This window comes from Haliotis rufescens, unplaced genomic scaffold, assembly GCF_023055435.1.
Source record: "Haliotis rufescens isolate VD_foot unplaced genomic scaffold, xgHalRufe1.0.p SCAF_10, whole genome shotgun sequence".
Taxonomy (NCBI): domain Eukaryota; kingdom Metazoa; phylum Mollusca; class Gastropoda; order Lepetellida; family Haliotidae; genus Haliotis; species Haliotis rufescens.
In genome coordinates this window covers 30,330,795-30,356,929 of record NW_025963780.1, presented here as the reverse complement: position 1 = coordinate 30,356,929, position 26,135 = coordinate 30,330,795, and the positions used below count along the sequence as shown (strand labels likewise).

The 26,135-nt window shown below is 41.3% G+C and overlaps 1 protein-coding gene across 2 annotated transcripts in view; it reads left to right on the top strand.

Annotated features, from left to right (window-relative positions):
- LOC124135066 overlaps positions 1–26,135 on the top strand; it is a 77,016-nt gene that overhangs the window by 7,261 nt on the left and 43,620 nt on the right. Inside the window, exon 1 of one of the 2 annotated variants that reach the window (XM_046500246.2) lies at positions 4,265–4,429. The exons of the other annotated variant lie outside the window; for it this stretch is intronic. Within the exon in view, the coding sequence (XP_046356202.1) occupies positions 4,373–4,429 (57 nt within the window). The 5' untranslated portion in view covers positions 4,265–4,372. Of the gene's footprint in view, positions 1–4,264; positions 4,430–26,135 lie in introns of those variants that run through there. 2 annotated transcript variants of the gene reach the window in all.

The following is a 26,135-nucleotide window of genomic DNA, read 5'->3' as shown; positions in this document are numbered from 1 at the left end:
CCGAATCACCAGTATGTTCCACCATATCGCCAGTATATACCACCATATCACCGCTATATACCACCATATCACCACTATTTGCCACCATATCACCAGTATATACCACCATATCATCAGTATGTTCCACCATATCACCACTATATACCACCATATCACCACTATATACCACCATATCATCAGTATATACCACCATATCGCCAGTGTGTTCCACCATATCACCAGTATGTTCAACCATATCACCAGTATCTTCCACCATATCACCAGTATATACCACCATATCACCGCTATATACCACATCACCACTATATCCCACCATATCACCAGTATATACCACCATATCATCAGTATGTTCCACCATATCACCAGTATATACCACCATATCATAAGTATGTTCCACAATATCACCACTATATACCACCATATCACCACTATATACCACCATATCATCAGTATATACCACCATATCGCCAGTATGTTCCACCATATCACCAGTATATACCATCATATCACTGCTATATACCACCATATCACCAGTATATACCACCATATCGCCAGTATGTTCCACCATATCACCACTATATGCCACCATATCACCAGTATATACCACCATATCACCAGTATGTTTCACCATATCGCCACTATATACCACCATATCGCCACTATATGACACCATATCACCAGTATGTACCACAATATCACCACTATATGACACCATATCACCAGTATGTACCACAATATCACCACTATATACCACCATATCACCAGTATGTTCCACCATATCACCAGTATGTACCACCATATCACCAGTATGTTCCACCATATCGCCAGTATATACCACCATATCACCGCTATATACCACCATATCGCCAGTATGTTCCACCATATCGCCAGTATATACTACCATATCACCGCTATATATACCACCATATCGCCAGTATATACAACCATATCACCGCTGTATACCACCATATCGCCAGTATGATCCACCATATCGCCAGTATATACCTCCATATCACCGCTATATACCACCATATCGCCAGTATGTTCCACCACATCGCCAGTAACTTCCACCATATCACCGCTATATACCACCATATCACCACTATATCCCACCATATCACCAGTATATACCACCATATCATCAGTATGTTCCACCATATCACCACTATATACCACCATATCATAAGTATGTTCCACCATATCACCACTATATACCACCATATCACCACTATATACCACCATATCGCCAGTAACTTCCACCATATCACCAGTATGTTCCACAACATCACCAATATGTTCCACCATATCACCACTATATACCACCATATCACCAGTATGTACCACAATATCACCAGTATGTTCCACCATATCACTACTATATACCACCTTATCACCAGTATGTTCCACCATATCACCAGTATGTTCCACCATATCGTAAGTATATACCACCATATCACCAGTATGTTCCACCTTATCACCAGTATGTACCACCATATCACCACTATATACCACCCTATCACTAATATGTTCTACCATATCACCACTATATACCACCATATCACTAATATGTTCCACCATATCACCACTATATACCACCATATCATCAGTATGTTCTACCATATCACCACTATATACCACCATATCACCAGTATGTACCACAATATCACCACTATATACCACCATATCACCAGTATGTTCCACCATATCACCAGTATGTACCACCATATCACCACTATATACCACCATATCACCAGTACATACCACCGAATCACCAGTATGTTCCACTATATCGCCAGTATATACCACCATATCACCGCTATATACCACCATATCGCCAGTATGTTCCACCATATCGACAGTATATACCACCATATCACCGCTATATACCACCATATCACCACTATTTGCCACCATATCACCAGTATATACCACCATATCATCAGTATGTTCCACCATATCACCACTATATACCACCATATCATCAGTATATACCACCATATCGCCAGTGTGTTCCACCATATCACCAGTATGTTCAACCATATCACCAGTATCTTCCACCATATCACCAGTATATACCACCATATCACCGCTATATACCACCATATCACCACTATATCCCACCATATCACCAGTATATACCACCATATCATAAGTATGTTCCACCATATCACCACTACATACCACCATATCACCACTATATACCACCATATCATCAGTATATACCACCATATCGCCAGTATGTTCCACCATATCACCAGTATATACCACCATATCACCGCTATATACCACCATATCACCACTTTATACCACCATATCACCAGTATATACCACCATATCACCACTATATACCACCATATCGCCAGTAACTTCCACGATATCACCGCTATATACCACCATATCACCGCTAGATACCACCATATCACCACTTTATACCACCATATCACCAGTATATACCACCATATCATTAGTATATACCACCATATTACCAGTATGTTCCACCATATCACCAGTATGTTCCATCATATCACCAGTATGTTCCACCATATCACCAGTATGTTCCACCATATCGTAAGTATATACCACCATATCACCAGTATGTTCCACCTTATCACCAGTATGTACCACCATATAACCACTATATACCACCCTATCACTAATATGTTCTACCATATCACCACTATATACCACCATATCACTAATATGTTCCACCATATCACCACTATATACCACCATATCATCAGTATGTTCTACCATATCACCACTATATACCACCATATCACCAGTATGTACCACAATATCACCACTATATACCACCATATCACCAGTTTGTTCCACCATATCACCACTATATACCACCATATCACCAGTACATACCACCGAATCACCAGTATGTTCCACCATATCGCCAGTATATACCACCATATCACCGCTATATACCACCATATCGCCAGTATGTTCCACCATATCGACAGTATATACCACCATATCACCGCTATATACCACCATATTACCACTATTTGCCACCATATCACCAGTATATACCAACATATTACCAGTATGTTCCACCATATCGCCAGTATATACCACCATATCACCGCTATATACCACCATATCGCCAGTATGTTCCACCATATCGACAGTATATACCACCATATCACCGCTATATACCACCATATTACCACTATTTGCCACCATATCACCAGTATATACCACCATATCACCAGTATATGCCACCATATCGCCACTATATGCCACCATATCACCAGTATATACCACCATATCACCAGTATATACCACCATATCACCGCTATATACCACCATATCACCACTATATGCCACCATATCACCAGTATATACCAACATATTACCAGTATGTTCCACCATATCACCAGTATGTTCCACCATATCGCCACTATATGCCACCATATCACCCGTATATTCCACCATATCACCAGTATATACCACCATATCACCGCTATATACCACCATATCACCACTATATGCCACCATATCACCAGTATATACCAACATATTACCAGTATGTTCCACCATATCACTATTATATACCACCCATTCGCCACTATATACAACTTTAGCCTCTCACAACACCGCGTCAACAGAAGTCGCATACAATCCTTGCAAAGTGGGTAGAAATCTGTTCTTATTACATATTTCAGATAGAGAAATATAGTCCATATAATTGAAGTGCCAACGGCGCGAGATAATATCCAAGTTTGTCTCTCTGATAATACATAGAAACCAGGTTAATCTGGATACTGTGTGCTCATAGAATACCAAAAGTACACTTGCCCCCGCCCCCCTCTCCCAACTCCTTCCACCCTGCCCCCTGTATCCCAGGACAAGCCGCCTTATCAACAGTTATCTAATACTTTCCGGTTACCTCGTCCATTGTCCGACTGCCAAATGAGTCGTATGTTTGTTCCCCCAATCATCATGACATTTAGAATGATTCTATACAAATTAAACGGGTTCAGCCCATGGCCGCTATTATTTTCCCGTGTTATGGATGCCGTTACAATCGTGCCACGACACGAAGTCCCTCGCAATGGGGCCTTTGTCACGTCTTGTAATCCCCGAGGAGTTGACGCCAATACCAAACACCAGTTACCCCCCTTGGCACATTTCCTTTATCAATAGTTTATATCGATATTACCTAGACATGGAATATTGAACACGTTACATGACCTACAGCAGTTATGTCCCCTTGACTTTACGTTATTGTAGTTTGCAATAACGCGAGTGATTTAAGCCTTTTCGGTAGGCTGTGCAGTGCTGGCACGATGTAGTGTTGTAAATGGCGTCTATCAGAGCCCTGGGTGTTTAAGCTCATGGAAAACCGCAAAATGGAATTATGGCGACAAGACTCAGTTATTTTCTTCAAATTTTAGTTCTTTGGGATTTTACACAGGTAAGTGTTTTATTGTTTCCTCGGCAACCAGCGTAGCCTGTCCCTCACAGCTGAAAGGGAACAGCTCTCCCTGTACAAGGCTGAGGCATTACAATACCTTTAGCATGCGGTCTGTTTAACAACACAACTAACACCGTCAAGACTATCTCGGCTATATAGTAACTGTCACTGTCTGGATTTAATTATATATACATTATTCGAAATAAATATGTTTTAGAGACATACAATCTAAACGATTAGATATTAATGCACTGTATATATATGCATAGTTCTCGTGGCTCCATTGCTAACGAGCCCGCACTAGTCATGATATTTAAATTGTAAAGTTATCACTTATTTTTTTCTTTTCAAAATGCATACCTGTTTATGATAATGACAGGCCTTTAAAGTATGAATGAAAGCTGAAAGGCCATTGTATCAAATTCCCTTTTTTAAACGTTCGCCGAGGTGATTAAATTGTATGGGGAATTATTATCGTTCGTGTAGATCTGATTTAGATGGATCAAAGTACCGACAAAAACTGACAACTGAATGTTTGTTTTCTTTTTCCTTCCTCGCATATCTGTGTCGACTGATACCATTTAAGAAGTTACCCATATTTGTTTTATCAAGAAATACGACATCCTTTCATTCTTTCTTACGAACGTCGCTATATATAAGTGCAATAATATATAACGCGACGTTATTCCCCATCCCACCTGACCCTACCTTTCTCCCGATACATATTTGTAGTTTTTTGCAAGAGAGATGCTATTATTCGGGGACTGTTTTTGTATTTATTCAATAGAATCTCTTTTAAATAAATCAGAAAACGGAACAAAACAGTTACGCAATCATGTCGATTTCAATCTATTTTTATGGACGGGCGAAATAATATTAGAATAAGGGATTTTATCGCTGTGTCATGTATAAAATAAATTGTTTCTTAGTCCCTTCTCTCGACAATAGCGTACACGTGTTATGCGTGCTACGCGCCTTTGCGTTATGAGTGAGTGAGTGAGTGAGGTTTTACGCCGCTTTTAGCAATATTCCAGCAATATCACGGCGGGGGACACCAGAAATGGGCTTCACACATTGTACTTTGCGTTATGCTGGAAAGGACACAACATGTGAATATTTCGCGAGAAAAACGTTTAATTGTCACACCAACATTGTCGCTGATATTTTTGTTATTTTCGGCGAGTGCGCCTGTGTTATATAGCTCCACAATGCGCTTTGCAGAGTTGCGTCCCTTAGCTGTACAAGGCTCCGCTGAACATGGGTTCGAATCATGATTCTTCCTGGTTATAATCCTTAGTCTGTTAGTACCGTACGGAAGGAGTTAAAGGACGTCTACGACATATGGAATAACCCTACGTTAAGCCGTGGAACTACTAAAGTGACGCTTAAATCGCCGCTCTATACCAAATGCTACACGAGGAGACGTGGGACACTGGTGGCCCAGCTGTCTAAGGCGCCGCGATTCGCAGTGCAGAGTTGCGTTCCTTGGGCACGCCAGAAACCTATGGTTGTGGGTTCAAATCCCGATTCGCCCCGATTATGTTTCTAGGTTTGTCAGCACCATACCCGTGCTCGTGGGTTTCACCGAAGTGGTATACGTCTGAGGCCTGCTTCACTTCGGGCTTTTCTCCCACATTGAGCTGACACGCCGTGATATGACTTTAAACCCAACCCACTCACAAGGAAAGATGTTACAGGTTGGCAAGTACGACAATCAGGGCGTTTAGTTACCCGTGAAAACCGTTTGGGTCAAATACTACACTGTCGGGGAAAAGAAAGTATACCCCTGAATTTGGATTTGACTAAAAAATACAAACGTTATCAGAATGTTACAAGCTGAAAACAGTCACTGAAACATTGCAAACTTAAGGTCCAGATTTGTTTTGTTTTGTTTGTTTGTTAGTGGTTTAACGCCGCACTCAGTAATATTCCAGTTGTATGACGGCGGTCTGTAAATAATCGAGTCTAGACCACATAACCCAGTGATTGACATCATGAGCATCGATCCACGCAATTGGGAAACGATGACTTGCATCAACCAACTCAGCGAGTCTGACCACCCGATCCCGTTAGTCGCCTCTTACGACAAGCATAGTCGCCTTTTACGGCAAGCGTGGATTGCTGAAGACCTATTCTACCCCGGATCTTCACGGGCCTAAGGTCCAGAAGACAACTATGATATCCGTATCAAATACATCACCATCGAATAACCATTTCTTGTTTGTTTCATTACAAGTGATTACTTTCCTCTGCCCGGCAGCTGATTTCCGAAACATCCAACTCGACAGCACTCATAAAAATGACAAAGTATTCCCTGCTTAATGTCTGAAAACCAGTTTCAAAATCACGCTGGAATATTTGAAACCGTATACATGACTTAAAAGTCAAATATATGCGTCAAAGACGTGTTATATCGAGGTCTTGTGTTAATGCTGTAGGCTACAGGGACATATATTGATGTTAAGTTGACACTGGTAGTTGTGAGGGGAATGTTAGTAGGATGCGCCATCGCGTCTATGACAACCCTTCCTGGTCGATATGTGTTCCGTCAACACTTACTAGCGCCTTTAAACATGCCTCTTTAAAACCCTTTGTTCCATTGATCGATTTTGCACTCCCCTGAACTAGTGTTCTCTTTGACGTCTTTAAAAACAAGGAGTTAGTCTCAATTTGAAATAAACTAGCTGGCTAAAAAAGTATACACATATGTGATGGTGGCTAAACCTGAAACTGAAACAAACAAGAAATGGGTATTCGATGGTGATGTATTTGATACGAGTATAGTTGTATTTTGGACCTTAAGTTTGTAGTGTTTCGACGACAGTTTTCAGCCAGTCACGTTTGTGAATTTTTGGTCAAATTCAAGAGGAAGTTTTCTTTTGCCCGTCCGCGTATTTAAAATTGACACAAAGTATTTATCGTGTTAGTTTGCTAAATACAATTTCATACGTGAATTCTCTCTTCTTAAAATGTCCAGCTTTGTTTGAATAATTCAATGATATAAATATCGATATTTTGATTATGCTATTAAGACCACTTGGCTACCTTTGATTTGGAAGAGCTATCAGATTAGTTTGGCCAAATGTCGAGATTCTCATTAATAATTTAGTTTGCTGAAACTTTATATACTCAATATATATTTAACAACGGTATTCCTTTCTTGTGTCGGAAGAATCTTTATTAGCACCATATTGTTAATTTTATTTTCGGCCCTTTGATAGTCACAAGCTAGAGTCAAACTGATACCTCGATATATATCGGTTAAAAGACGTTGAGATATGAAATGGCAAAAGCAGCGTTCAATCAATTCATTTACTATAAGAGAGGTGTACCGTCCTCTTGATCTCCACCACAGGGAGGTATACCGTTCTCTTGATGTCAACCACAGGGAGGTATACCGTCCTCTTGATGTCAACCACAGGGAGGTATACCGTCCTCTTGATGTCCAACACAGGGAGGTATACCGTCCTGTTGACCTCCCACCACAGGGAGGTATACCGTCCTCTTGTTGTCCTCCACAGGGAGGTATACCGTTCTCTTGACCTCCCACCACAGGGAGTTATACCGTCCTCTTGACCTCCCACCACAGGGAGGTATACCGTCCTCTTGATGTCCTCCACGGGGAGGTATACCGTTCTCTTGACCTCCCACCACAGGGAGGTATACCGTTCTCTTGATGTCAACCACAGGGAGGTATACCGTCCTCTTGATGTCCAACACAGGGAGGTATACCGTCCTCTTGACCTCCCACCACACGGAGGTATACCGTCCTCTTGATCTCCACCACAGGGAGGTATACAGTCCTCTTGATGACCGACACAGGGAGGTATACCGTTCTCTTGACCTCCCACCACTGGGAGGTATACCGTCCTCTTGATCTCCACCACAGGGAGGTATACCGTCCTCTTGATCTCCCACCACTGGGAGGTATACCGTCCTCTTGATCTCCACCACAGGGAGGTATACCGTTCTCTTGACCTCCCACCACTGGGAGGTATACCGTCCTCTTGATCTCCACCACAGGGAGGTATACAGTCCTCTTGATGACCGACACAAGGAGGTATACCGTCCTCTTGATCTCCACCACAGGGAGGTATACAGTCCTCTTGATGACCGACACAGGGAGGTATACCGTCCTCTTGATCTCCACCACAGGGAGGTATACAGTCCTCTTGATGACCGACACAGGGAGGTATACCGTTCTCTTGACCTCCCACCACTGGGAGGTATACCGTCCTCTTGACCTCCACCACAGGGAGGTATACAGTCCTCTTGATGACCGACACAGGGAGGTATACCGTCCTCTTGATCTCCACCACTGGGAGGTATACCGTCCTCTTGACCTCCACCACAGGGAGGTATACCGTCCTCTTGATCTCCACCACAGGGAGGTATACCCTTCTCCTGATCTCCACCACAGGGAGGTATACCGTCCTCTTGATGTCCACCACAGGGAGGTATACCGTTCTCTTGATCCCCACCACAGGGAGGTATACCGTCCTCTTGATGTCCACCACAGGGAGGTATACCGTTCTCTTGATGTCCATCACAGGGAGGCATATGGTTCTCTTGATTTCCACCACAGGGAGGTATATGGTTCTCCTGATCTCCCACCACAGGGAGGTATACCGTCCTCTTGATCTCCACCACGGGGAGGTATACCGTCCTCTTGATGTCCACCACAGGGAGGTATACCGTCCTCTTGATCTCCACCACAGGGAGGTATACCGTCCTCTTGATCTCTACCACAGGGAGGTATACCGTCCTCTTGATGTCCTTCACAGGGAGGTATACCGTCCTCTTGATGTCCGCCAAAGGGAGGTACACCGTCCTCTTTATGTCAAACACAGGGAGGTATACCGTCCTCTTGATGTCCAACACAGGGAGGTATACCGTCCTCTTGATGTCTAACACAGGGAGGTATACCGTTCTCTTGATCTCTACCACAGGGAGGTATACCGTCCTCTTGATGTCCACCACAGGGAGGTATACCGTCCTCTTGATCTCCACCACAGGGAGGTATACCGTCCTCTTGATCTCTACCACAGGGAGGTATACCGTCCTCTTGATGTCCTTCACAGGGAGGTATACCGTCCTCTTGATGTCCGCCAAAGGGAGGTACACCGTCCTCTTTATGTCAAACACAGGGAGGTATACCGTCCTCTTGATGTCCAACACAGGGAGGTATACCGTCCTCTTGATGTCTAACACAGGGAGGTATACCGTCCTCTTGATGTCCAACACAGGGAGGTATACCGTCCTCTTGATGTCCACCACAGGGAGGTATACCGTCCTCTTGATGTCCACCACAGGGAGGTATACCGTCCTCTTGATGTCTAACACAGGGAGGTATACCGTTCTCTTGATCTCTACCACAGGGAGGTATACCGTCCTCTTGATCTCTACCACAGGGAGGTATACCGTTCTCTTGATCTCTACCACAGGGAGGTACACCGTCCTCTTGATGTCTAACACAGGGAGGTATACCGTTCTCTTGATCTCTACCACAGGGAGGTATACCGTCCTCTTGTTGTCCACCACAGGGAGGTATACCGTCCTCTTGATGTCTAACACAGGGAGGTATACCGTTCTCTTGATCTCTACCACAGGGAGGTATACCGTCCTCTTGATCTCTACCACAGGGAGGTATACCGTCCTCTTGATGTCAACCACAGGGAGGTATACCGTCCTCTTGATCTCCCACCACAGGGAGGTATACCGTCCTCTTGATGTCCACCACAGGGAGGTATACCGTTCTCCTGATCTCCCACCACAGGGAGGTATACCGTCCTCCTGATGTCAAACACAGGGAGGTATACCGTCCTCTTGATCTCTACCACAGGGAGGTATACCGTCCTCTTGATGTCCACCACAGGGAGGTATACCGTCCTCTTGATCTCTACCACAGGGAGGTATACCGTCCTCCTGATGTCCACCACAGGGAGGTATACCGTTCTCCTGATCTCCCACCACAGGGAGGTATACCGTCCTCCTGATGTCAAACACAGGGAGGTATACCGTTCTCTTGATGTCCACCACAGGGAGGTATACCGTTCTCTTGATGTCCACCACAGGGAGGTATACCGTTCTCTTGATGTCCACCACAGGGAGGTATACCGTTCTCACAAGAGGGAGTGGTGGGGTAGCCTGGTGGTTAAAGCGTTCGCTTGTCACGCCGAAGTCTCGGGTTCGTTCCCAATGGGCAAAATGTGAAGAACATTTCCGGTGTCCACCGTTGTGAAATTGCTGGAATATTGCTAAAACGGCGTAAAACTATACTCACTCCCTTCTACAGGAGCGGCGTGACTTGTCCCGAGAGCGTTTGTGGCAGGTTGAGCTGTTTGAACCCGTGGTAACTGGGACATGCAGCCATAGGGTCTTCAAATAACATTGCCTATAGTGTGGAAACTATTTAATCATAATTTGTATAAGAGCATTCTGTCACTAGGTTTATAGTTTTTTCATAACACATTTGACATACGACATTTGTCAAAGTGATTTTCATCTTTGTTGGACCCTGATTTCCTGTAATGATAACAGTTAATGGTTTTCTCAGAGCCTACCTTACCCCTGCTGCGTCATATCCGGCATTCAGCTCGATAAAGCGATAAAGCGATATAGCGATAAAGCGATAAAGCGATAGAGCGATAAAGCGATAGAGCGATAAAGCGAGAAAGCGATAGAGCGAGAAAGCGAGAAAGCGATGTCCCCTCTCGGCCACCATAGTGACGTGCATGTGGTGTTTTTTCCAATTAACACGGCCTTTCAATTTGCAAACGACATAATCTTATGAAAAAATATGGACGAAAAACTATTATTTCAGCTCCATGACACCACTGACCTCCGACAAAAGTTATATAATATTTCAGTTATATCCCTGAGAGTCAGATTAATGTGGGACGAAAGCCTGAGCCGTAAACACACAAAAAATAAATTCAAAAGCAAGAATATGCTGTTGCCAGACTGGGGATCATTATGTGGAGACAATTTGGGATTTAAACCCACTAACAGCGGATCATGTTAATGACAGGTTTTTTTCATGAACAAAAAAACCATCGCATGCTAACTTTCGACTTTCCGAAACCTGCAAGACGTTGTCCCGGAATAACACGAGTTGGTCACGAATGTGTTGAAACCTCACATGATATGGCAGATATCTGTACTGTCTGAGATATGTTACGAGTTTTATGATACCCCTGTCTTACCGCCGTTGTTATGTTCATCACCAAGGGACCGTCTAAAGGTTAGACCCGTTATAGAACCGTGCTGTAGCAAACGTCCAAATCATGTTTTGTCACGGAGTCAGTTGATACTATAAAGCTGAAATAATTTGGTTATCGCTCCACTGCTCTTTTGTATTAATGTTTGATACTTTAACCCTCAGTTACAATACCAGAAGACCATAGTTACAATACCAGAAGACCATAGTTACAATACCAGAATACCATAGTTACAATACCAGAATACCATAGTTACAATACCATAGTTACAATACCAGAAGACCATAGTTACAATACCAGAAGACCATAGTTACAATACCAGAATACCATAGTTACAATACCAGAATACCATAGTTACAATACCAGAATACCATAGTTACAATACCATAGTTACAATACCAGAATACCATAGTTACAATACCATAGTTACAATACCAGAAGACCATAGTCACAATACCAGAAGACCATAGTTACAATACCAGAATACCATAGTTACAATACCAGAATACCATAGTTACAATACCATAGTTACAATACCAGAAGACCATAGTCACAATACCAGAAGACCATAGTTACAATACCAGAAGACCATAGTTACAATACCAGAAGACCATAGTTACAATACCAGAATACCATAGTTACAATACCAGAATACCATAGTTACAATACCAGAATACCATAGTTACAATACCATAGTTACAATACCAGAATACCATAGTTACAATACCATAGTTACAATACCAGAAGACCATAGTCACAATACCAGAAGACCATAGTTACAGTACCAGAAGACCATAGTTACAGTACCAGAAGACCATAGTTTCAATACCAGAAGACCATAGTTACAGTACCAGAAGACCATAGTTACAGTACCAGAAGACCATAGTTACAATACCAGAAGACCATAGTTACAGTACCAGAATACCATAGTTACAATACCAGAATACCATAGTTACAATACCATAGTTACAATACCAGAATACCATAGTTACAATACCATAGTTACAATACCAGAAGACCATAGTCACAATACCAGAAGACCATAGTTACAGTACCAGAAGACCATAGTTACAGTACCAGAAGACCATAGTTTCAATACCAGAAGACCATAGTTACAGTACCAGAAGACCATAGTTACAGTACCAGAAGACCATAGTTACAATACCAGAAGACCATAGTTACAGTACCAGAAGACCATAGTTACAATACCAGAAGACCATAGTTACAATACCAGAAGACCATAGTTACAATACCAGAATACCATAGTTACAATACCAGAATACCATAGTTACAATACCATAGTTACAATACCAGAAGACCATAGTTACAATACCAGAAGACCATAGTTACAATACCAGAATACCATAGTTACAATACCAGAATACCATAGTTACAATACCAGAATACCATAGTTACAATACCATAGTTACAATACCAGAATACCATAGTTACAATACCATAGTTACAATACCAGAAGACCATAGTCACAATACCAGAAGACCATAGTTACAATACCAGAATACCATAGTTACAATACCAGAATACCATAGTTACAATACCATAGTTACAATACCAGAAGACCATAGTCACAATACCAGAAGACCATAGTTACAATACCAGAAGACCATAGTTACAATACCAGAAGACCATAGTTACAATACCAGAATACCATAGTTACAATACCAGAATACCATAGTTACAATACCAGAATACCATAGTTACAATACCATAGTTACAATACCAGAAGACCATAGTCACAATACCAGAAGACCATAGTTACAATACCAGAAGACCATAGTTACAGTACCAGAAGACCATAGTTACAGTACCAGAATACCATAGTTACAATACCAGAATACCATAGTTACAATACCATAGTTACAATACCAGAAGACCATAGTCACAATACCAGAAGACCATAGTTACAATACCAGAAGACCATAGTTACAATACCAGAAGACCATAGTCACAATACCAGAAGACCATAGTTACAATACCAGAATACCATAGTTACAATACCAGAATACCATAGTTACAATACCATAGTTACAATACCAGAAGACCATAGTCACAATACCAGAAGACCATAGTTACAATACCAGAAGACCATAGTTACAGTACCAGAAGACCATAGTTACAGTACCAGAAGACCATAGTTTCAATACCAGAAGACCATAGTTACAGTACCAGAATACCATAGTTACAATACCATAGTTACAATACCAGAAGACCATAGTCACAATACCAGAAGACCATAGTTACAGTACCAGAAGACCATAGTTACAGTACCAGAAGACCATAGTTTCAATACCAGAAGACCATAGTTACAGTACCAGAAGACCATAGTTACAGTACCAGAAGACCATAGTTACAATACCAGAAGACCATAGTTACAGTACCAGAATACCATAGTTACAGTACCAGAATACCATAGTTACAGTACCAGAATACCATAGTTACAATACCATAGTTACAATACCAGAAGACCATAGTCACAATACCAGAAGACCATAGTTACAGTACCAGAAGACCATAGTTACAGTACCAGAAGACCATAGTTTCAATACCAGAAGACCATAGTTACAGTACCAGAAGACCATAGTTACAGTACCAGAAGACCATAGTTACAGTACCAGAAGACCATAGTTACAATACCAGAAGACCATAGTCACAATACCAGAAGACCATAGTTACAATACCAGAAGACCATAGTTACAATACCAGAATACCATAGTTACAGTACCAGAAGACCATAGTTACAGTACCAGAAGACCATAGTTACAGTACCAGAAGACCATAGTTACAGTACCAGAAGACCATAGTTACAATACCAGAGGACCATAGTTACAGTACCAGAATACCATAGTTACAATACCAGAATACCATAGTTACAGTACCAGAAGACCATAGTTACAGTACCAGAAGACCATAGTTACAGTACCAGAAGACCATAGTTACAGTACCAGAAGACCATAGTTACAATACCAGAAGACCATAGTCACAATACCAGAATACCATAGTTACAATACCAGAGGACCATAGTTACAGTACCAGAATACCATAGTTACAATACCAGAATACCATAGTTACAATACCAGAGGACCATAGTTACAGTACCAGAAGACCATAGTTACAGTACCAGAAGACCATAGTTACAGTACCAGAGGACCATAAAGACGCACACAGAAAGTTTAAGTTGTCTACTTCTGTAGCATTTGTCAATCTGGGCGTTAAATCAAACTCAGTCACTCACGCTCCGTGAGGATTCCAAGTCCCCGGCAAACCATGCTTGTTGTGAGAGGCGACCAAATGGATCGGTGACTTGGTTGAGTGCATGCCGATATCCCAATTGCATGTATCGATGCTCATGATGTCAATCACTGGATTGTGTGGTCCAGACTTTATTTTTACAGACTGCCGTCATATAGCTACAATATTACAGAGTGCGGCGTTAAACAACAAACAGACAAGCCAACATAAGTCTTTGATAACAAACAAACATTCATTTTATAATGCACGCATTCTTCGGCAGTGATCTTCTCACATGTAGGGCATCGAGTGCAACATCACAGAATTCTCCAAGGGCTTGCTTCTTTGTACGGCGACTGAGTAACTTCTGTTCTTCATAAATATTTCACTCCATGTATGATTGGACCAACAGACCAGGAAACTTCAGCTCCAGACAACTACACAACGAGCACGGCATAAGGCCCGATTCACTCACTGACTCTCGGGTCACGATTGTTCAAAGGTTTCCTTTTAGCGTAGCCCAAGGCTCGGAATGACGTGGTCATTTGAGAGGGAAGTAGATTTCCTTTTTAATGTACAGATAGTGCATATTAGTATCTCGAAATAAATATGAAGGAAGTCATTCTCCGGATATTTCCCCGGGGGGGGGGGGGGGGGGGGGGCGCGGTTTTTTTCGCCAATGCCTAACTGAGGTATTCTTACCGATTCAGACCCAATCGTGCATGCATGCAATCAATATAATTAGGGTTGTCTAGAAATACTTCTTTTCTTCAGTTCCGTATTGTAGAAAGCCTGTCAAACAGATGATGAGAAACAGCATAAAATGTTAATAGAGCCGCAATATGATACTCTGTCTAGTAATGCCATTACAGCAATATTGGATTAGCCTTGAAAGGCTCAGCTGTTAACGAAAAGGGGCGCCTATGCTTGTTGTAAGAGGCGACTAACGGGATCGGGTGGTCATGCTTGCTGGCTTGGTTGATGCATGTCATCGTATCCCAACTGCGTGGATCGATGGTCATGATGTCAATTACAGGATCGTCTGGTCCAGACTCGATTATTTACAGACCGCCGTCATATAGCTGGAATATTGCTGAGTGCGGCATTAAACAACAAACAAACAAACAAATGTTAACGAAAAGCCCGACCATGTTGTATAAGATTTGCTGCATGAATAAAGGGGAGGGGAAATAGGCTTTAACGTAGCGTCCAAGATTATTGCCCTTATAAAGCGACGTGCATGCACGTGAGCGTGTGTTTTGTGTGTGTGGCTGCTTATACTAGTTCGGACTATGGCCGATTTTATAGTATATATTAACATGAATACCCCACTCATACGCAGTATACTGACTCCGAGCCGACCAGTCCTTGTTTTAGCCCCTTCATGCCGACCTTCAAGGCAGGATAACAACAAATACCATCTTTTAACGTATTTTGGTATGACGCGGCCGGGGATCGAACCCTGGACCTTCCTCTCTCCGGGCGGACGTTCTACCACTAGACCACGGAGGCGGTCCCCCTTGGTGGGTACATATAGAGTCCTGTTAAAGGAAGTCATCGAACGATATCGTAAGGCTGGAAGACCTAAAGTATCATGTGACCTAAATACGTCACGGCGGAATTCTCTCTCTACACCAGTGTTATATCTACCAGTTCGAACTTATGTGAAGAAGAAAACAGGATATAATGTCTGCATCCGGGGGTTATAAAGCAGCAATTGGAATGAACGGTCGATGACATCCTTTAATGCCCGAATGATGCTGTGAATGAAAGCCGCCAACTGTCCTGTATATAAAATGAAGAAGTTGCGCATTTCAAGTAAATTTCAGCAGTATTTTTTTCCGTCTGATCCATTTAGATGCCTAAGACTGGTAATATCTTGGAGCCGAGTCTAATCTCCACGGCGACCACTGGACATCGGAGGCGGTCACAATAGCAATGAATTGAAGCTGTGCGTGTAAATGCGCCTTGAGATAAACACGGCTGTATTGGTCACCTTGTGAAGTGGCATTGAGTGAATCCTTACAAACGACACACTCGTCAAAACGGGCGGGCGTTAATGTAAACACTATTAACTCTAAGTATCGATGTTCAGCTATGCTTCCACGCTGTGTCAATCCACCCTTTGAATAGTACTGCTAAAATATACATATGTACATCCGAAGACGGCGCTGACAACATTAATGCCTTTGAGAATATCTGTTGTACGTAATTACGTGTATAAATGGTGTTCCTTTGTCTTGTAGTCGTTTGGTCGAAAGTGCTGTAGGGTTTCCGTCCATCCTTGCGTATATAGGTTTGCCTAACGCGATGCTTCCACATATATGACATACGTCCGCTTATTAATATACCCAAAATTGACAATTCATTAAGTGGGGTGGTTTTGATGAAACAAAAAAGCGTTTGTGATATTTTAATTTATGACGTCAATATTATTATTCTCGTATTTAACATAACACCAGAATGTAAGGTCTCTGTTAACTTAATTTCTTAATCCGATGTTTTCATTGTCGTTATATTTATCATTTTAATTAAGCTTTTATCCATGTCATAAGACCGCCTCCGTGGTCTTGTGGAAGAGCGTCCGCCCGGAAAGCGGAAGGTTCGGAGTTCGATCCCCGGCCGCGTCATACCAAAAGACGTTAAAAGATGGTACTTGTTGTTACCCTGTCTGGCGCTCGGCATTAAGGGGCTAAAACAAGGACTGGTCGGCTCGGAGCCAGTATACTGTGTCTGAGTGGGGTATTCATGCGGCATGGTATCTCAGTGGGCCAGCACTATGAAACTGACATTAGTCAGGACTAGTACAAGCAGCCACACACACACGTTCATGCACGTCGCTGTATAAGCGCAATATTCTGGAACACGACGTTAAACCCCAATTCACCTCACCTCAATGTTTTTATTTACATTATTTTGTCACTGGATATGAATAGGTATTTATCAACTGCTCTTACCCATATCCACTTGTTAACCTTCTTTATTCTCGATCGCCACTCACTTCGGGTTAAACGTATTTAGACACGTACCAACATACCTATAATAAATGCCCCATCTACATGACTGAATTCAATAGTATATATAAAACTTTGATTGTGCAAAGTTTTACTCTTAAATCAAAACTGTTTCAGCTTCTTATTCAAAAGTTCAAATTACGATAAATCTATAGGTCCTAAAGTTTGATGACGTATCCCCCAAAAAACGTTCTCTTCGAGCGGATCTTTCTGAGCAATAATTCATATAGCCGCTAAACACGAACTAAATTAGTTTTGATTGATTTCCACTTTAATTGTATTTCATAATTTCAGTGAGATGCCGGTCGTTTTCAGAGTAAAAGTATGACAGTTACACGTGATATTTATCTACCGCCTTGAACTGTAAATCCTCAATATAACTTTTCTACTGAAGCCTTTTAGGGTCATTTACGTTTTTATTTTGTTTTTGAAATTTCAAGATACTAAGTTGAAATTTCACGATTTATAAGTCGAATATTCAAGATAATATGTTTTGTTACGTTTTCGTTTCACTCGCTTCTTTAAACAATTGTTTCTTAATCCGAGAGGAGCCGAACAGTTTTTCACCAACATATTTTTTTCATCACAACCAGCACGCCGAATGCTAACACACAGTGATATAAACAATATTTCATGAAAGACTGACCATGACCTGATTTAGTTGTGTCGATGCATGCTAAATATATAATGCACGCTAAATATATAATTATCATTTTTAGAAAAAAAAATGATTGTGGTTGAAACACTGAGAAATTTACTATGAAATTTAAAATCGTCGCATTCCTTCGCTCGGCGGCAAGTTAAAAACATAGAATTTCTCTATATGAAGAATGACCCAATCTCATTAAAATCAGATCTTAGTTCTTGCAATTGCTAAACAAAGATCTGAGGTCATCTCATTACGGGTCACGTCAGAACGACCTTTCATCCGACCAATCAAAGCGTCGCTTACCAGATCAAGAAAGTGGCAGTCGGAATGTGTTTTCAAATGATGCAACCTCGAAAACGTTAACACGGGGCATTCCGAACGATTCTGTCAGCATTATCGTCTATCTCTCGCTTCCGTGGGATAAACATTTGAACGGAGGAGGCGTTGCACAGTACGTTGGAAGCACTGCCGTACAATCTCATATACATCTACATATTAGACATCCCGGAATGTTCGTTTGTTCAGTTTTCAAAATTTTAATAAAGAACTGTGTCAACATATTTTTCAAACGTAGTCTGAAATGGAAGTCGCCAGGTTGAAACGAGTGCCGTAAAGCTCGAGAAAGCTGCTTTCTAACTGGCTGATGTCGACTTCTTGTTAGTCGTCACAGTGGTTGGTCAAAGTTCGCGAAAGGTCGTTCTGACGTGACCCGTAGTGGGATGTCCTCAGATCTTTGTTTAGCGATAGCGAGAACCAAGATCTCATTTTAATGAGATTGAGAATGACCAGGCAATTGATGTGTTGAAAGTACGTGATGCGCATGCGTTGCGTGTAGTCGATATTTATCAATATTCCATGTCTGTATATACGCTCCCGCGTTATCACGCCTGCTAACAATACAACAATACAGTAAGTCAGCTCAGTAAAAAGGGTTATCACATATCACTGATCGGACCTCGTACGAATCACATATCACTGATCGGACCTCGTACCAGCGTCGCCATTGTGTTGTCTGAGATGCCAGGCGATAGCTAGGAATACCGCTGCATGCTCACGTCATGAAAATGTAGGCAAAGAGTCATGAATCCATAGAAAAGTTAACTCCACATTAAGAGGTCGTTGTTCCTCTCGGGTAATTTACAATATCGGCAGGGTAAATATAGTTTTTACCGATATACACAGTTGAGTGCCATTCGTGCGTTACGAAACTAAGACATTTTAAGTACTACGCTGTGAGAGCCTCTATACCGCATTAATGAAATATTCGTGATTGAATGACATTTTGGGAAGTGTTATTAATTACCTGATTTGTTTGCAATGAACATATCAACAAATCATCGTGCAGTGATTCTAGTGAGGGAGTATGGTTTTACGCCGCTTTTAGCACTATTCCAGCAATATCACGGCGGGGGACACCAGAAATGGGCTTCACACATTGTACCCATGTCGGGAATCGAACCCGGGTCTTTGGCGTGACGAGCGAATGCTTTAACCACAAGGCTACCCGACCGCCCCTTTAACGATTCTAACCATGGATCAGAACATCTGTTGGTTTTAGATTTTGTCCGTTATATTGCACCTATTTTTTAATAGAGGGTAGCCTAGTAGTTAAAGCGTTCGCTCGTCACGCTGAAGAGTCGGGTTCGATTTCCCACGTTGGTACAATGTGTGAAGCCCATTTCTGGTGTCCCCCGTCGTGATATTGCTGGAATATTGCTTAAAGCGGCGTAAAACCATACTCGCTTACTCTTTTAGGGAAATGTTTGTTTCTCCATTTCGTTAGTTACGGTTTGATTTTTAATAAACAACTAACACGTCTTCGTTGACACGGACCCCTATTCGTAGCTTCACCATACGGAGATTATGTTATTCTCTAGGGATGCAGGGATGATGCTTCATCTTTTTTATGTGAGAGACAGAATCTCAACCTTATATAATCTTAGGAATCTATATCAAGCCGACGCCCATGTTAGGCAATCCCTTTTAATTAGGTCAGGGTTACACATGCCATATTTCTTGAGTTCTTTTCTGACATATAAGAAAGTAAAAGTTTAAACATATGAGGCCGGGGGCACATATTTTTTGGATTCTGTATTTAAATAATTTAGAAAAGAAACTATTTAAGGTATCTGCTTTAATTCACTGCCGACGGGTGTGATTAACATGAGGCATGAATGTTTGGTTGGGCTGTGTATATGATGTACTTCATCAAATAAATAAAGAAGGGAACATGCTTGGCGATTTTCGTCGTCTGTGTATGTTTGTGGACAACCAAATGATGTTAGGGGGTGAATTTGGTCGTGAGACGGGCGAGGATGAATATATATTATTTATTTCATTGTTGCCTAAAAACCTGTTTAAAATAAGCCTTCAGACACTTTGCTTCTACCTGAAAGTGAAAGTCGTTTCGTTGAGGCTTCAGTATTGTAGGCTATCTCTAACATCTTAGTCCTGAATACAGATCTTCTCATGATAGGCCCAAGACATTAATGATATACCGTCACGCGAAGTACAGTTGGCCAGTTGGAAGAACCATGTCTGTCTTTTAACACCTCGTATTGACATCCCGAGAAATGCCGAATGTTTGACAGGTGTTATGTACGCCAAAGTGATGCCAAAAGCGACAGGGGAATTGACAAGGTGAGATTTCCCAGACGGGAATTACTTGAGGATTTGTCAGTGATGTAGCGGTAGGCCACTTTTCTTGTGTTATTGGGTGTTGTTTGGTAGCTGCCTTCGTAGAAAATACGTTAATACCGTTCCACCATCTTGAAACAGTCGTTAGGATCAGTTCAAACGGGGACTTAGTAAATGTCATTTAACAGCCGGGGCACTCGTTCCGCAATACGGTCCCGTTCCATAAATACAATGTCTTCAGATTCAAAATTATTCATAAAAAGGTTAATATTTGTTTTCCTTCATGTTTATCCAAACGATCGACAGTCTAACGTGTTATCGATGTCACTTGTCATTGATATACTGCCATCCAGTCATGGACAATTGCAATTTAATGCACTGTTCGAGCAATCAATACTAGCTAAAATTATACTGGACAGATCGACTGTTAGGCTAACACAGACATGTATCTATAATCATCTAGATATAAATGCGTCTCTAATAATAGGGGGTTCGGGTGGCCCAGTCGTCTGAGGTACACTTCGCGGTGCAGAGTTGCGTCCCTTGGGCACGCCAGAAACCTATGACTGCGGGTTCGAATCCCATTTTCCTCCGATTATGTTTCTAGGTTTGTCAGCACCATACATGTGCTCGTTCGTTTCAGCAAAGCGGTAATCTTCTGAGACCTTCATCACGTTAAACTGAGACGCCCTGATGTAACTGGAATACTGTTCAAAGCGACGTTGAACACTACTCACTCACTCACTCAGTCTCTAATAATATATCTGAAATTGATTTATCTTAATTTTCACGATTACCAGAATACAGCCGCTACAAAGACTCTAAAACGCAAAATATTCTAAGAGCATATACGTCATACATAATAGAAATAATGTGCAATTTACTCTCTGAAATAAGCCATATAGCGTTCCAATAGCGTTTTGCCTTTGGCAGGCACGTGACACATCTTTGCTATCACATTTCCACTTGAGACCTATGCCATACTTTTATTGGATTCGGGAGGTTTTATATTAAATGCACGTTCTATTGGGCACGTACACATATGTCTTGTGGCTTTCTATAGAATAAGGTAGTTGTATGTATTTCACACGTACGAGGTGGCATTTGGTATGCATGCCCTCAGTGGAGGTGAGGTGAAATAGGGTTTACGTCTCGCCCAAGATGTGTAATACACCTGCTTGTACTAGTCCGGATTAATGCTGATTTTATAGTGCTAGCCCACTCAGATACCATGGCGCAGTTTAACATGAATACCCCACTCAGACACAGTGTACTGACTCCGAGCCGACCAGTCCTTGCTTTACTCCCTTCATGCCGAGCGCCAGGCAGGATAACAACAAGTACCATCTTTAAACGAATTTTGGCATGACGCGGCCGGGATCGAACCCTGGACCTTCCGCTCTCCGGGCGGACGCTCTACCATTAGAACACGGAGGCGGTCGCCCTCAGTTGATACATGTAGTGTCCTGTTAAAGGACGTCATCGAACGATTCCGTAAGGCTGGAAGACATAAAGTGACATGTGACCTAAATACGTCACGATGGAGTTCTGTTTCTGCACACGACACCAGTGTTATATCTACCAGTTAGGAATTATGTAAAAGAAGAAAACATTACGATAATGTGTATCCGGGGGTTATAAAGCAGCAATAGGAATGAACGGTCGATGACATCCATTAAAGCCCTAATTTATTGGATGAAAGCCGCCATCTGCCCTGTATATAAAATTAAGGAGTTGCGCCTTTTAAGGATTTCAAATAAATCTCAGCTGTCGTCTGATCCATTTAGATGCCTAAGACTGGTAATATCTTGGAGCCGAGTCTAATCTCCGCGTGAGGCTCATTAAAAAGAAATAGTAAAGTCTTTACTAAATGTGTTTGTTCATTACGGCTAATGTTACTGTCGATAGTCTAAAGTGGTATGGTGTTAACTATTGTTATTCCATCTAGCCATCGGGTCAAGGACAATTGCTTGCCTCGGTGGTTCAATATGTCCTTTACAGTATGTACATAGGCACAAGCAGGACACCCAGTCAAGCTTCAAGTAAACATTGTGTTGTATGTGTAGCTATCAACAATCAACGTCTTCGTGTGTGTGAATACTCATTCTACCATGACTCGAAAACACCTGGTTGTGATTGATGAACCACACGTTTTCAACCATCCATGTTTCAAACACTCCGGAAGTGAAATGAAATGCGTTTTAACGCTGCTCGTGCTAGTCCTGACTAATGTCGGCTTTCAAAAGGTTTTATGGTAGACATGTGGAGGACATTTCCAAATTGGACACATCAGTGACAAAAATTGATGTCCGATGCAATTCCCCACTTTGACTTGTACCATATGTTTTTAGTGAGGTTTTAGGTGAATAATTGACTTGCCCTTGCATGTATTTATGACGGTAGCCACCGGTGTGGCAGGATACGTTCACTTTTTCATAGTCAGAATCGTACAATAGACTTCTGATTATAAATATGGAAAGGGTTTTGTCGCTTTTATTATAATGCTACCCTACAGAGATACTATACTGCAGTATAACAAGGATACCCCACTCAGACAGTATATTGACTCCAAGCCGACCAGCAAGCGCCAGGCAGGGTAACAACAAGTACCATCGTTTAACTTCTTTTCGTATTTGGCGGAGAGTTTAATCAGTATTGAAGGCCTCGTGGCCAAGAGTACAATTTCTTTCATATAACATGAGTACGATCGTGGTATGTGGATGTATTACGTAATTTCTAAATATAAAAGTGTATATCTCTAAATAAAACTATATCTTTAATACAGATTAACACTTCTGCTTAACGGTACACTGGCAAATTTCCTTTTAGATAAAGAGCAAAACCTATTACATTAACATTTTTTTTAGACATCAGGGAGGCAAATTTCTGTCTTGATGGACAATGATGAAAATAACAAGGAATTAAACTATCTCTGCTTTTCTCGTAATATGGGCAAACTAGTGCAAAATGATATTCATCTTCCGATTCTAATAAATCACAATTATCATAGAACATTAATTCAGGTTGTATTAACTGTTTGATAAAGCGCTGTTTTTGAACGTTTAAACCATGTGCTAAACATCGAAATTTCGCCAAAACTCTTACAAGATCCTTATCAAAGCATGAGGTTATGTAGAGTTCAGTTTCCAATAGTGATTCATATGACGCATAATGGTTCAAGAACACAGAATTGTTAATCTTTTGACTCCAGTTTTGTACAACAATGTCAATTCATCTTCTCTTGAATAATTCTATAAAACAATGTATATGTCCACAGTCCTGCGATATCCACGCATAACCAAAACCAGATTCAAACAAAAGCATTCTCACATGAGATGCCCAATTAACACTACCATTATCATCTTGTACTTTCAGCATTTTATAACAAGCACGTGGAAGTCGATTTGAGTTTATGCGTATCAATCTACACCAATATCTTATACATCGGCTGAAATAAATAACACTTATAAAAATAATAACGGCCATCTTCACCAAGAACCGCATTAGATGATGCTTTATTACTGATTGCCAAATATCTCTTTAAAAAAGATTTTTGGACTTTTTCTATTCTTTCTCTTAATGTAAATCCCCAAATTTCACTTCCATAACAAGCAATCGGAGCTATTTTACTATCGAATATAGAAACAATTACCTTAAATGACAAGTACGGATAGAGCTTCGTCAACTTTAAAATAGGAAAACATGCTAGACCATAGAAGACGTGATGAAAAGGCAATGCCCAAGTATTTATAATTTGTTACTATTTCTGTATTTTTATAGTACCATTTTTCAACTCGTTTAATAACACCACCATTTCTGAACACAATTATATTTTATTTATCCATATTGACTGCCAGACCCAAAGTATCACAAAAAGATTCCAATTTATCTAATTTTCTCAGTAACTCAATTACAGAGTCCGCTACTAAGACAATGTCATCCGCAAACAGTAACAATTTGATTTCATCAATAAACTCATTCACAAAAATTCCTTTTGTTACACTATTATCTAAATCGGTTGCAAGTTGGTTTATAAAGAATATAAATAACAGAGGGCTTAACATACAGCCCTGACGGACTCCACTGGAGGTCTGAAATGCGTCAGTTCTAAAATTTCCCGTACGAACACAAGCAAAAACATTTTCATACATATTCTTTAACACTTTAAACATTTTGCCATGTGTGCCTTTCTTTAAAAGCAGATATAATAACTTAGTTCTATCAACGGAATCAAACGCTTTCCGGGAGTCAATAAATGCGGCATAAAAACGATGCTTTGGTTTTCGAAGATATCTTTGCGCTAAAGACTGCAGAACAAAGATATTGTCGCTAGTCGAATGATCGTGTCTGAAACCAGCTTGGGCTTCCGTTAAAACTTCATTTACTTCCAACCACTGCCGTAGTCTACGTTCAATAATGGAGGTAAACAATTGCCCCATTACATTTAGCAGTGAAATGCCCCTGTAATTATTAGGATCAGACGTGTCTCCCTTCTTGAAGAGCGGCAATATTATTCCAATATTCCATGAATTGGGGAAAATTCCAGTAACCAAAATAGAATTAAACAAAAGATGTATATATGGTACGAAGTGCAAAGCATTCTTATAAAACTCCGTTGGCAAACCATCTAATCCTGGAGCTTTCCCCGGTTTTAATGATTTAATGGCCCATCTTACTTCATCTTCATTTTGCAGCCTTAAAATGTGTCGGCGTCTTTTCCATGTGCGCACCAATACTCTGAAATAAAGTACACAGTTTGTCAGCAGCCTCGTCTACATTTACGTGGACGCAGTCAAGAAAGCTGTCAATGAATACTTTTGCTGGGGGAGAAGAGATGCTGTCTATATAGGACTTGTATCCATCCTCGGACCACACATGTCTGGGAAGTTTCATTGTAATAAGTGTTTCCTGGTCACTCGGTGACGGCGGCTGACTAA